The sequence below is a fragment of the Anomaloglossus baeobatrachus genome, chromosome 4, assembly GCF_048569485.1.
Source record: "Anomaloglossus baeobatrachus isolate aAnoBae1 chromosome 4, aAnoBae1.hap1, whole genome shotgun sequence".
Classification (NCBI taxonomy): domain Eukaryota; kingdom Metazoa; phylum Chordata; class Amphibia; order Anura; family Aromobatidae; genus Anomaloglossus; species Anomaloglossus baeobatrachus.
This window is the reverse complement of record NC_134356.1, coordinates 626,467,673-626,480,746: the sequence shown is the minus strand read 5'-3', so window position 1 is coordinate 626,480,746 and position 13,074 is coordinate 626,467,673. Positions and strand designations below refer to the sequence as shown.

Here is a 13,074-nt window from a genome sequence, read left to right as displayed (position 1 = left end):
ATGTCCCATTGAAGTGGGCGCAGATGAAACTGCGCAAAAGGAACTGCCTCCATTGCTGCCACCATCTTCCCTAGGAAGTGCATGAGGCGCCTCAGGGGGTGTGACTGACCATGAAGGAGAGACTGCACCCCTGTCTGTAGTGAACGCTGTTTGTTCAGCGGAAGCTTCACTATGACTGAGAGAGTATGAAACTCCATGCCAAGATATGTCAGTGATTGGGCCGGTGTCAGATTTGACTTTGGAAAATTGATGATCCACCCGAAACTCTGGAGAGTTTCCAGAGCAATGTTCAGGCTGTGTTGGCATGCCCCTTGAGAGGGTGCCTTGACAAGAAGATCGTCTAAGTAAGGGATCACCGAGTGTCCCTGAGAGTGTAGGATTGCCACCACTGTTGCCATGACCTTGGTGAAGACCCGTGGGGCTGTCGCCAGGCCAAAAGGTAGTGCTACGAACTGAAGGTGTTCGTCCCCTATGGCGAAGCGCAGGAAGCGCTGATGCTCTGGCGCAATCGGTACGTGGAGATAAGCATCTTTGATGTCTATTGATGCCAGGAAATCTCCTTGGGACATTGAGGCGATGACGGAGCGGAGCGATTCCATCCGGAACCGCCTGGTTTTCACATGCTTGTTGAGCAGCTTTAGGTCCAGAACGGGACGGAAGGATCCGTCCTTTTTTGGCACCACAAACAAGTTGGAGTAAAAACCGTGACCCCGTTGCTGAAGAGGAACCGGGATCACCACTCCTTCCGCCTTCAGGGTGCCCACCGCCTGCGTAAGAGCCTCGGCTCTGTCGGGGGGTGGAGATGTTCTGAAGAAACGAGTCGGAGGACGAGAGTTGAACTCTATCCTGTAACCATGAGATAGAATGTCTCTCACCCATCGGTCTTTTACTTGTGGCAGCCAGGCGTCGCAAAAGCGGGAGAGCCTGCCACCGACCGAGGATGCGGTTTGAGGAGGCCGAAAGTCATGAGGAGGCCGCTTTGGGAGCGGTTCCTCCGGCGGTCTTTTTAGGACGTGACTTAGACCGCCATGCATCGGAGTTCCTCTGATCTTTCTGAGGCCTTTTGGACGAGGAAAATTGAGATCTGCCCGCGGTCCGAAAGGACCGAAACCTCGATTGTACTTTCCGTGGTTGAGGTCTGTTTGGTTTGGACTGGGGTAAGGATGAATCCTTTCCCTTGGATTGTTTAATGATTTCATCCAATCGCTCACCAAAACAAGCGGTCGCCAGCCAATGGCAAACCGGTTAAGAACTTTTTGGAAGCAGAGTCTGCCTTCCATTCACGTAGCCACATGGCCCTGCGGAGTACCACCAAGTTGGCGGATGCCACCGCCGTACGGCTCGCAGAGTCCAGGATAGCATTAATGGCGTAGGACGCAAACGCCGACGCCTGATTGGTAAAGGACACCACTTGCGGGACAGATGTACGTGTTACTGCATGAATCTGCGCCTGACAAGCTGAGATAGCTTGGAGTGCCCATACGGCAGCGAATGCTGGGGCAAAAGACGCGCCTATAGCTTCATAGATGGATTTCAACCATAGTTCCATCTGTCTGTCAGTGGCATCTTTGAGTGAAGCCCCATCTTCCACTGCAACTATGGATCTAGCCGCCAGTCTGGAGATTGGAGGATCCACCTTAGGACACTGAGTCCAGCCCTTGACAACCTCGGGGGGGAAGGGATAACGTGTGTCCTTAAGGCGCTTGGAAAAACGCTTGTCTGGACAGTCTCGGTTTTTCTGGATTGCCTCTCTGAAGTCAGAGTGATCCAGAAACATATTTAATGTACGCTTTGGAAACCTGAAACGGAATTTCTCCTGAGAAGCAGACTCCTCAATTGGAGGAGCTGGGGGAGAAATATCCAACCCCTGATTGATGGTCGCTATAAGGTCATTCACTACTGCGTCACCTTCAGGTGTATCTAGGTTGAGAGCGGCTTCAGGATCAGAATCCTGATCTGATACCTCCGCTTCATCCTCCAGAGAGTCCCCCTGCTGGGACCCTGAACAGTGTGATGAAGTGGAGGGAATTTCCCAGCGACCCCGCTTGGGCGGCCTGGGACTGCAGTCCGTGTCAGAGACCTCACCCTGGGACCTATGGTTTACCCCCAGGGCACTTTGCCGTTCCAATTGAGGGGGACCAGGGGTCAAGGATTGGATAGAGCCCGGGGCCTGAATCACCGGTCTGGACTGCAAAGCTTCCAGTATTTTAGCAGACCATTTATCCATAGTCTCAGACAGTTTGTCAGCAAAGGCTGCAAACTCCGTCCCTGTCACCTGGACAGTGGTAGCAGGTGGATCCACCTGTAGCAGAGGCTCCGGCTGAGTAAGTGCTACAGGGGCCGAGCATTGCACACAATGAGGGTCAGTGGAACCTGCCGGTAGTACAGCTGTACATGAGGTACAGGTTGCAAAGTACGCCTGTGCTTTGGCACCCTTGCTTTTTGCGGATGACATGTTGTCTCCTCTGAGAACAACCAGGAGGGTATATAGCCAAGAATCAACAGAGCGACCGTACAGTGCAATGTATAGCCTATAAGCCTATATATATATATACACTTCGGTACTCAGTGGGGCCAGCACCACAGGTGCTGCTTACCGACCGCTCAGAGCGGTTACGTGGTCACCAAATTCCCTGCCTGGGTCTCCCTGTTGTCTCTCCTCTCCAGCGTCTGAATCGCTGACAGGAATGGCTGCCGGCGTTCTGTGAGGAGGAGGAGACCGTGGGCGTGCCCAAGAAAAGTGCGGGAACCCAGTGCCCCACTGTACTGAGTGAGGAGGGAGGAGGATACTAATGTATGCTCCAGCCCTCCGCTGACGATCCGTGCAGCGTCCCGCCCCTCCCCTGACTGGCAGGCCTGTGGGCGGGAATAAACGACACTAGGCCGCAGAAGCCGGGGACTAAAGTTAGAAGCGCGGCCGGCAATAAGCGCGGCCGCGCGTAGTCCCCCGGCGCACTAACACCTCCAGCAGTGCTGGAAAGTGTCTGGCACAAGCGCCCCATGTCCGGCGCACTAACACACCCAGCCGAGCTGGAAAGTGTCTGGCCCAAGCGCTCCATGTCCGGCGCACTAACACACCCAGCAGAGCTGGAAAGTGTATGCCACAAGCGCTCCATGTCCGGCGCACTAACACACCCAGCAGAGCTGGAAAGTGTCTGGCACAAGCGCTCCATGCCCGGCGCACTAACACACCCAGCAGTGCTGTAATGTGTATGGCACCAGCGCTCCATGCGCGGTCCCCACGGGGACACAGAGTACCTCATAGTAGCAGGGCCTTGTCCCTGACGATACCCAGCTCCTATCCTGCAGATTCCCAGGGGCTGCGGAGGGAGCACGGTCCCAGTGCCTGGAGACCGTTCCGGATCCCACTTCACCCAGAGCCCATTAAGGGATGGGGAAGGAAAACAGCATGTGGCTCCTGCCTGTGTACCCGCAATGGGTACCTCAACCTTAACAACACCGCCGACAAAGTGGGGTGAGAAGGGAGCATGCTGGGGGCCCTGTTATGGGCCCTGTTATGGGCCCTCTTTTCTTCCATCCGACCTAGTCAGCAGCTGCTGCTGACCAAGCTGTGGAGCTATGCGTGGATGTCTGCCTCCTTCGCACAAAGCATAAAAACTGAGGAGCCCGTGAGCACGGGGGGTGTATAGGCAGAAGGGGAGGGGCTTTACACTTTTAGTGTAATACTTTGTGTGGCCTCCGGAGGCATAGCTATACACCCAATTGTCTGGGTCTCCCAATGGAGCGACAAAGAAAAACTTGTTGCATCATTCCCAAGACGACTCATGGTTGTACTAGCTCAAAAGGAAGGTGCTTCTACTCAATACTGAGCAAAGGGGCTGAATACTTATGACCATGTGATATTTCAGTTTTTCTTGTTTAATAAATTTGCAAAAATGTTTAAATTTCTGTTTTTTTCTGTCAAGATGGGGTGCAGAGTGTACATTACTGAAAATAAAGTATAATTTAATATTTAAAAATGTAAACTTTTACGTTTGCAGTTAACATAAAACCCAATTTAAGCAATAAGGAAGTTTTTGATGACAAATTCCCTTTCATGAGGATGACTGTCCTCCCAGTGGAGAAAAGAAGGATCAGGTCAGATTTCAATTGGATGGATGAAAGAATGGATGGATTGCCGTGACCTGAAGCCGTGTGGCCAGCTTTATGAAAGTTTAGAAGAAAAGTACTCACAAGGACACAAACTCGAGACATGATGGAGTGTTGTAGCAGAGTTTATTTCAAACATGGCCTCCCCTGCAGAAAAGCCAGCTGGACACATGCAACAGGAATAGTAGAGTGGATATATAGGGGGGATAGAGGGAAAGATGAAAAAAGAAGGGAAGGGGTGCTGGAGGAAGAGAAAATAAAATAAGGGGAAACACACATACACACACCCACACTACAAAACAGTGCGACAGCAATACCGCTACACTGCTGCAGTAATATAATTACAGACATTAAAACCGGTGGGAAATCCCCATGAGCCCACCCGCCCAACCCCCAATCCACCATGTAGCTTTGGTACAGTCAGCCCCTCCCGCCCATTTAATAACTCTTGGATCCACCCTCCCATAGGAAGGAGGCAGTCACAAATTGATCTGGCATTTAATTAACGGACAATGCATTAAAACTGCATCTATAGACCCATTTATGAGCAGTCCTGAAGACACGCAGAACATTGATCAACTCTGTAGCCGAGACGAGGCACGGCCGAAAATAACGCCTCGCACGAGACCTCCGCGTATACCGACATTCTCTGCTTTCTTCTCACTTTCACGCGCAATCATCTCTGGTAGCACCAGCCAACAAGAACGATGATGTTCCTGCCCTCGATTCACTTGCATTTTTCTGATCTTCTGTAACTTTTTTTTTTTTTAAAGAAATGCCCATAACTTGCACCTGTGCCCATCTACATAGAGGTACTGTGAAGGGTCAGTCTAAAATTGTTTTAGTCCAAAAGCTTTTCTCCCACTCCCTCACCTTGCGACAAGCATGAATATACAAGTCATTGTTGGTTCATCCATGTCATCCTGAGCTAGCAGAGGTCGGTGCTGATAACCGGCTCCTCTACCCAATTCTTAGTCTTTGTGGTGGAAGCACCAAGAGTCTTTCTTCCCCCTCGACTCTACCTTAAGCAGATACACTTATAAATAGATATCTTCACAGCATAGTACAGTGCACCACATCTACCCGCAGCATGTTTCCAAAAGTTGCTCTGCTCCCGTCGAGCGCGTGCCGTGCACTTCTTGCTCTGGACAGTCCTGTTCGAGATCCGTTTCAGAACAAAAGCTGGAGACCATTGAAAGGCTACTCGATTAAACCTGTGTATATGACGGCCATATCTAATAGGGATAAAAGCTTAATAGGTGCTTCATAAATAAAAAGGTAAGGACACCATCCAGTAAAAAGAGCATCGAAGACTTTCTTCAACGTATCGTAAAGGCCCGATGTTACAGTCAGACGCAAAGTCTTTCCAAAGACTTACGTGTGGTCTTCAAAAAAAATAAAAATAAGTAAAATGTCAAAATAGTTCTATGGGTGCAACGGAATAGGAGGAAAAAAAAATAAAATAAAATGATTGAAGTTCATTCATCTAAAAACAGGCTCGGTGGTGATGATGCGACTCCACAACATGCCAAAAACTTTCATAATTAAATAAATAGAGACCTTTCCCCCCCCAGTCATGGAACATGACAACCTGACCCAAGGAACAGATAAATAGGCTTCCGTAACTTAGAAGTCGCAGAATAAAAGCTTAGAGTTTTTAGTCCATAAAACACAATAAAAAGGTGGTGTGTTCTGACATACGTATTTCCATAAGTGGGGACGGGGTCTTGAGAAAAGCCTCCAACTCTGATGCAGAGTCCCTAAAGAATGGAGGACAGTAACATCTTAATTGATGAAATAATACAAAGGGGATTCCTCCCCCCTCCTCCAGGTGTTGAGTCGAAATGGGGATGGGGGGGGTGGATTAAAAAAAAAAAAAAAAAAAATACATCTCCAACTGATGGAGATGGTGAGGAAGTGGGAGCCTGACCTCCCCTTACAGGAAGAATTTTCAGAAGAATCCCCGATACACCACATAATATACGATTATCCATTTTTGAGTCTCAAAGCCATGTCTGCAGATGATGTTGGGGAGGGGGCAGTCCTCCCCTCCCATGCCAGATGCTACCTGCTGAAAAAAGGTAGATTTTGGGGACTGATTAGAGTGCTGCTTCTCGGAGACTCTGTCTGAGCCATGACGTCCTGGAACCAGGAGGCTACGTCTACCTCCTGTGTTTCATACCGACGCAAGAATGGATGCTCCTGCAAGACAATGAAGAAGCATCAATGTGATGATAGAATGTGTTTCCCCAAAATATCAGTGTGCATTTGTTACCCATATCAGGGAAACACTCAAATACTGGAGCAGCAATCTCCATTTTGGAGGACTAATGCGAGCTTCACACGCTGGGACATCGCTAACGAGATGTCGTTGGGGTCACGGAATTCGTGACGCACTTCCGGCCTCGTTAGCGACGTCGTTGCGTGTGAAACGCACGAACGACCGCTAACTATCAAAATTACTCACCTAATCGTTGATACGTCGTTCAAATCCCAAATGTCGTTGCTGTTGCAGGAAGCAGGTTGTTTGTCGTTCCTGCGGCAACACACATCGCTACGTGTGACACCGCAGGAACGACGAACAGCACCGTACCTGCGTCCTCTGGCAACGAGGTGGGCGTGTCTTACCTGCAGCTGCTCTCCGCTTCTATTGGATGGCTGCCGTCTGACGTTGCTGTGACGCCGCACAAACCACCCCCTTTGAAAGGAGGCGGTTCGCCGGCCACAGCGACATCGCTAGGCAGGTAAGTGCGTGTGACGGGGCTTAGCGATGTTGTGCGCCACAGGCAGCGATTTGCCCGTGACGCACAACCGTAAGTGTCCGTGGCAATAAATGATGGCAAGAGGAACCATATAATGCATTTTAATATCAAAGCAATTGATCCAATATGGGGAAAAACATCTAAAATATAGGCATGTTTTGATAATCTAGAATTAGTCTCCTTTCTATTATTTTTGAAAGGGAACTCTTGGAAGATGCCATTTACCTGTGGTTAATCTGCAGGTAAATAGAGCTACAATGCGGCCAGGACTCCTTATGGTAAGTGTTACTCAATAGATTAAATTATTCTATTTACTCCCGTGCGCCGCCAGCTTTCAGTCATGGGGGCAGGCACTGCACAATACTGTGATTGGCAGCTGTAAGCACGTCCCATCACATTGATTGAAGTGTGCTCTACAATATATTGGTGTGATGAGCTGTCTAAAGTGCTGGGGCATGATTACAGCCGCCACTCACAGTATTGCAAGCATTATCTGTAACTGCTCCATTCACCGTCCACATGACTGAAAGCCGCCGGCTCTTGGGAGGAATCACATTTTTTTCCCCAAGAGGTCGCACTCTCTGTAAGAAGTCCGGACAGCATTGTAACACTATTTGTATGTTATTCCAGTGTTTGCGTAAGTTTCTTTCAAATATTCCTGTTTTCTCCCACACTCCAAAGACAAAATGATGGGGAATTTAGATTGTGAGCCACAATGCAGACCATGACGATGATGTCTGTAAAGCGCTGCGAAATATGATGATGCTATACAGTGTGTCCACAGCCATTAACTTGAGAACGGCGGCAGCTATAGGCATACAAGCGGTGTCTAGGTATAGTAAAGTAGCCATGCGCTACGCATTGAAACCTATAGCGCCACCTGTGGAAAACAACGGAGTTAGCATTTTTATCTGAACTTGAGAGAAAAAAAGTGAATTAAAAAATTGTAGGGCGTCATCAATTCAATACAAATCGACACCTTGCATACAGAAATGCTATGATATGAAACCCATGACCCCCCCCCCCAAAAAAAACATTGAATGCTGGTCATGCATATGGCGCTCATTTAACTTTAATGCTCAAAGTGGCCCCCGTCAGCAGCAATGCACATCTGGACTCTGCACAGCATACTGTATCTTGCTGCATGTTGTGCAATATGGTAGGTGACACGTTTGCACAAGCATCTGTGATAAGTCGTCGTAGGTCCTGCAATGTTGGTGGAGGGGTCACATACACCTGTTTGATGTGACCTCACAGAAAGAAGTCCAATGGGGTCAGGTCAGGTGAGCGTGGAGGCCACTCCACACAGCCACCATACCCAATGACTTGTAGGAAGGTCTCCATGAGGTATCGCTTCACGTCCGCAGCCTTGTGAGTTTTACACGTTCTAATCATAGCATTTCTGTATGCAAGGTGTCGATTCGTATTGAATTGATGATGCCCTACAACTTTGTAATTCACTTTTTTTCTCTATCTCGTTCCGTTTTCTAAATAAAAATGCTAACTCCGTTGTTTTCCACCAGGTGGTGCTATAGGTGGTTTCATTGCGTAGCGCATGGCTACTTTACTATACATAGACACCACTTCTATGCCTATAGCTGCCGCAGTTCTCACGTTAATGGCGGTGGACAGGATATGGGTGGACACACTGTATAAGCAATGCATAATAATCATAATATTTACCTGCAGACTAACTTTATATTTGCAGGTAAATAGCATTTTGCAATGCGACAGGTTCCCTTATGCAATTAATCTTACCATGAAATAGCACACAATACAGAGTTCCCACTCACCAGAAGCTTATTGTACTTTGGCCTCTTTCTGTGATCTTTAGTAAGACTGAAAAGAAAAAGAAAAAAAAAAAAAACACTGTAATTAGGACCGAATAACTGGCAATATCACAAATTTGCATCCACAGGGACTTATTCTCTGCAGAATAAACTTTTGCTTCCGAAGAAAATTTAATTTTTTTCCTCTCCTTCCATGTGCTAAAACTTTTTAAATAGCGATATAAGGGTTTGGTTTTTGTTGAGTAAGATCCAACGACTTTATTGATATTAATGTGAGGGGGGTGGGGGATGTGGTGACCGAGAGGGTGGGTAGGATAAGGAGTGATTGAGGAAATCGCAAGTCTGGAGTCTAGAATCTTTTTTTTTTTTTTTTTTTGATCTTTACAGCATCTATTACTTGATTTTATGCATTCATAGCATAGTCTATAGAAGTCAAATCTATTTTTTTTTATTATTTCTTTATTGTTAATAAGGGAAAGAGCGAGTCACGATTTTGTATTTAACGGGAACTTACACTCCTCAGTGACCAAAAAGCAGCAAACACGCCGTTGTCAGAGAAACTGCAGCATTTAAATGGCTAACAGCAGCAATCAGAGCTCCGCTCTGGTCGCTGCAGTTAAACAAAGATGTTGGCTATATAATTTGGCTCCTGAGACCTCTCCACACATTGGGCACCCCCCACAATCATCTAGTAAACAATGCGCTAAGGATAAGCATCAGTAAAAATGCACACGCAATTATATTGATTTTGCTGCAGAAATGCGCGACAAAGATGAAATCTGCAGCATAATTTCACAAGCTATTCATGTCAAATACAAACCAATGGTCAATTAATGCTGCAGAACTTCTCCCCGGTGTATAGATGAGGAGATTTTGGAAACTGGCATACAAAATACTGGTAGGTCTGGACGCCACATACAAGGTGGCCATAAAATAACCCAAGGTATTTGGAGCTGTGTGCAGACTGACCCAGTGGACAGGATTGGCTGAAAATTGGTATGTATGCTTTTTAAGTCATGGGGAAACGGAAGGCATCTTATAACTTTTTTTTATGCCAGACCTCCCCACTACGTAAAAAAGTGGAGTTGTACAGTGAGAAAGCGGCCGAAAACCGTGTGCCGATAATTGGAGATGTCACATTTGTTCCACAGACTAGCATAACTGTTCAATACGGCCGCCATGCACGGTGATCATGTTCATCCTATGAAGAACGTCTGGTGGGATGCTGTGCACTTCCAAAATGATGCGTTTTTTGAGGTCAGCCAGGGTGTGGACATTTCCCCGATAAACACGCTCTTTCAAGTGTCCCCACAACCAGAATTCACAAGGCGTGAGATCGGGCAAACGTGGTGGCCATGCGTTAGGGAAGGAGCGGCTCAAAATCCTGTCATCAGGAAAATGTGCACGCAGAACATTCTTCACACGATTTGCGATGTGAGGAGGTCTCCATCATGCATGAAGGTGGTCGTCTGAAGACACTGCCGCTTTTGGAGTTGTGGAACGACCACTGTTTCCAGCACTATCTGGTATCTCACTGCTGTCACGGAACAGATAGCAAACCCTAGTTGGCCTCATTTTGTTCGTAAAAGAACGGTCCGAGGATGAATGATGAGGTGAAGCCACCCCAATCGGTTACCTTTGATGAATGCAGCAGAACCCCGACCGCATGCGGATTTTCGAAGCCCATATGCGACAGTTTTGTGTGTTCACCGTTCCATTTGTCGCACCACAGAACATTCCATGGCCAATTGCCATCCACTTCCAGTCTCACCAGAAACATGAATGCAAATGTCATGCGAGGAATCTGTCACCAGGAAGAAGTTGTTGATGATGGCTAATTTTGTAGGGTATGCCCGCAAGACCTTTCAGAGAACTTTCCACACTGTGCTGTACGGGAGCCCCAATTGTCTGGAGACACTGTGTGCACTGCTGTTCCCGGCAGGGTTGTTCGTGCCCTGTTCCGCGACAGCAGTGGCAATGTCCTCCACAACCTTTCTGCTTACCAGTCGTCGCTCGCGCCCTGGCTGAACACTCAGTAACCCTGTTGCCTCAATAAGTGTCATCATCTGTCTCAGCGCATTGACAGCCATTGGACCACTACGTGTGTGAAAGTCTTCCTAACGACGAAAGGCTCCCAAGTGCAGCTGTAGCGTTCCTGCATTCTCAAAACAACCGCACTAACAGTGCACAATCCGGCAAAGAGACAGGCATCTTGCAGACTGAGTTGCAAGGCACGCTCACTGTACAGCGCCACTTTTTCACCTGGTGGGGAGTTTTGGTATGTACAGGGGTTGGACATAATAATGGAAACACCAACAAAAAAAAAAGTTTAATATGGTGTAGGTCCACCTTTTGCGGCGATTACAGCCTCAATTCTCAAGAGGTGTGGATTCATACAAAGTGTGAATTGTTTCCAAAGGAATTTGAGCCCAATTTTGCAGTTAAAACACCCTCCAGTTCTTTGAGCGACGATGGTGGCGGAAATCGACGTCTAACTTGAATCTCTAAAATCGACCATAAATGCTCAATAATGTTGAGGTCTGGGGATTGTGGGGCCAGATGAGATGCTCAACTTCATTAGAATGTTCCTCGTGCCATGCTTTAACCATTCTAGCTGTATGAATTGGTGCATCATCATCCTGAAAGATGGCATTCCCCTTCGAGAACAGTGCTTGAACCATTGGATGCACTTGGTCGCCAAAAATGCCTAAATAATCTCGGCTGCTAATTCTTCCATGAAGGGATATCAATGGCCCAGTGGATCTCCACGAAATAGCACCCCAGGATCACAGAACCTCCGCCATGTTTTACGGTTGGGAGAAGGCAGTCTGGATGGAAGGCTTCTTTCGGCTGTCACCACACGTACACTCGGCCATAGGTCAGAAAAAGGGTAAACGATGATTCGTCTGAGAATATCACGTTTCCACTGCTCGAGGGACCAATTCTAGAGGTTTCTACACCACTCAACGCTTGGACACATTTGTCATTGAGAGCAGCGGTTTTCTAATTGCAGCTCTTCTGTGGAATCCAGATTTGTGCAGCTCCCGACGAACAGTTTTCGTGGAAACTGGGTTCTGTAGGTGTTCATTGAGCTCAGCAGTGATTTTCGGAGCCGTGGTCTTGCGATGCTCTCTCACAATTCGCTTTAGAGTCCGACGGTCTCTCTCAGTCAACTTCGACTTTCGGCCGGACCTGTGCTTTGCTGCGGACGTTTTTCCTTCTCTTTCAAACGCAGTCATTACTTTGGAGACAGTACCTCTTGACACGCCAAGCATTCGGGCACTTTCTGTTACACTAGCACCAACAATTTGGCCTCTTTGAAAATCCGAGAGGTCTGCCATTGGTATCAGGGTCTCATCAATGTTCTTACGATTCTGCAAAACAAACAGTTAATTTACATACGCATATCACATAACACAAATAATCAACTACAAAACATTAACATGTCACGGTTTGCATGTTTATAACATGTTTGAAGATTATGATTCCAAAACGGTAGGTGTTTCCATTATTTCGTCCAACTCCTGTATATAAAACAAATTAAGATGCCTACTGTTTCCCCATGCCTTGAATAGCATACATACCAGTTTTCAGCCAATTCTGTCCACTGGGTCAGTCTGCACAGAGCTCCAAACACCTTAGGTTATTTCATGGCCTCCTTGTATACGGACCATGTGTGCAGAATCATCTTACTTACCAGTCTTTGACAAAAGACTGAAAGAGAGGAGAAAAGCCCATATTATGAGGGAGAACTGGAGGTTCTTCTTGAAGGACTTTGGTGAGAACTTCAAAGTCTGTCTTGCAGTTCTTGTATGGGAACTGTCCTGTTGCCAACTCCACCTAAAAGACAGTAAGCAAAATGGTTGATGGAGACACACATCGGTCACTTTAAGACTTTAAAGCACCAGTCCAGCAGCACTTTAAACGCAAGCCCCGTCATATACTCGCCTTCCAGCGGCTTCATAGTTCTCCAGCACAGCATCAGTCCTGCAATGCCATCTTGCGCCCACAACTTCTTACTGGCCAGAAGTCAGAAGCTACGTCACAAGATCTCAATGCAAGTCTATGAGTGCCTTAACGAGGATTTCAGACTTGTATCGAGTTGTGACCTGCGGCTCCATAAAACACTGGAGCTATCAGCAGGTCACTACTCGCTGGAGACCGACCAGAGTAGCTGATATAAAAGATGAAGCCGCTAGAAGGAGAGTATAACATGGGGGGCAGGTGACTTAGATTTAAAGCACAAATTAAAAAAAAATAAAGTGCTGGAGTGGTGCTTTAAATGACCTCCTGGGTTTTCCATCTTACCAATGAGATCCCGAGACTCCACACATCTGCTCGAATGTCGTAGTCTGGTTTGGTTGGATCTGGTGGATCAATTCTCTCGGGCTGAGGAAAAACAAAATTCAAGT

The 13,074-nt window shown here is 47.4% G+C and overlaps 1 protein-coding gene across 2 annotated transcripts in view; it reads right to left on the bottom strand.

The window, feature by feature from the left end:
* Positions 1–4,219: 4,219 nt before the first annotated feature.
* Positions 4,220–13,074, bottom strand: part of MAP2K7 (mitogen-activated protein kinase kinase 7) — a 57,312-nt gene continuing 48,457 nt past the window's right edge. For both annotated transcript variants that reach the window (XM_075346334.1, XM_075346335.1), the window contains 4 exons: positions 12,971–13,051; positions 12,360–12,502; positions 8,666–8,711; positions 4,220–6,312 (listed from right to left, as the gene is read on the bottom strand). In XM_075346334.1, the coding sequence (XP_075202449.1) occupies positions 6,175–6,312; positions 8,666–8,711; positions 12,360–12,502; positions 12,971–13,051 (408 nt within the window). In that variant the 3' untranslated portion in view covers positions 4,220–6,174. The remainder of the gene's footprint in view (positions 6,313–8,665; positions 8,712–12,359; positions 12,503–12,970; positions 13,052–13,074) is intronic.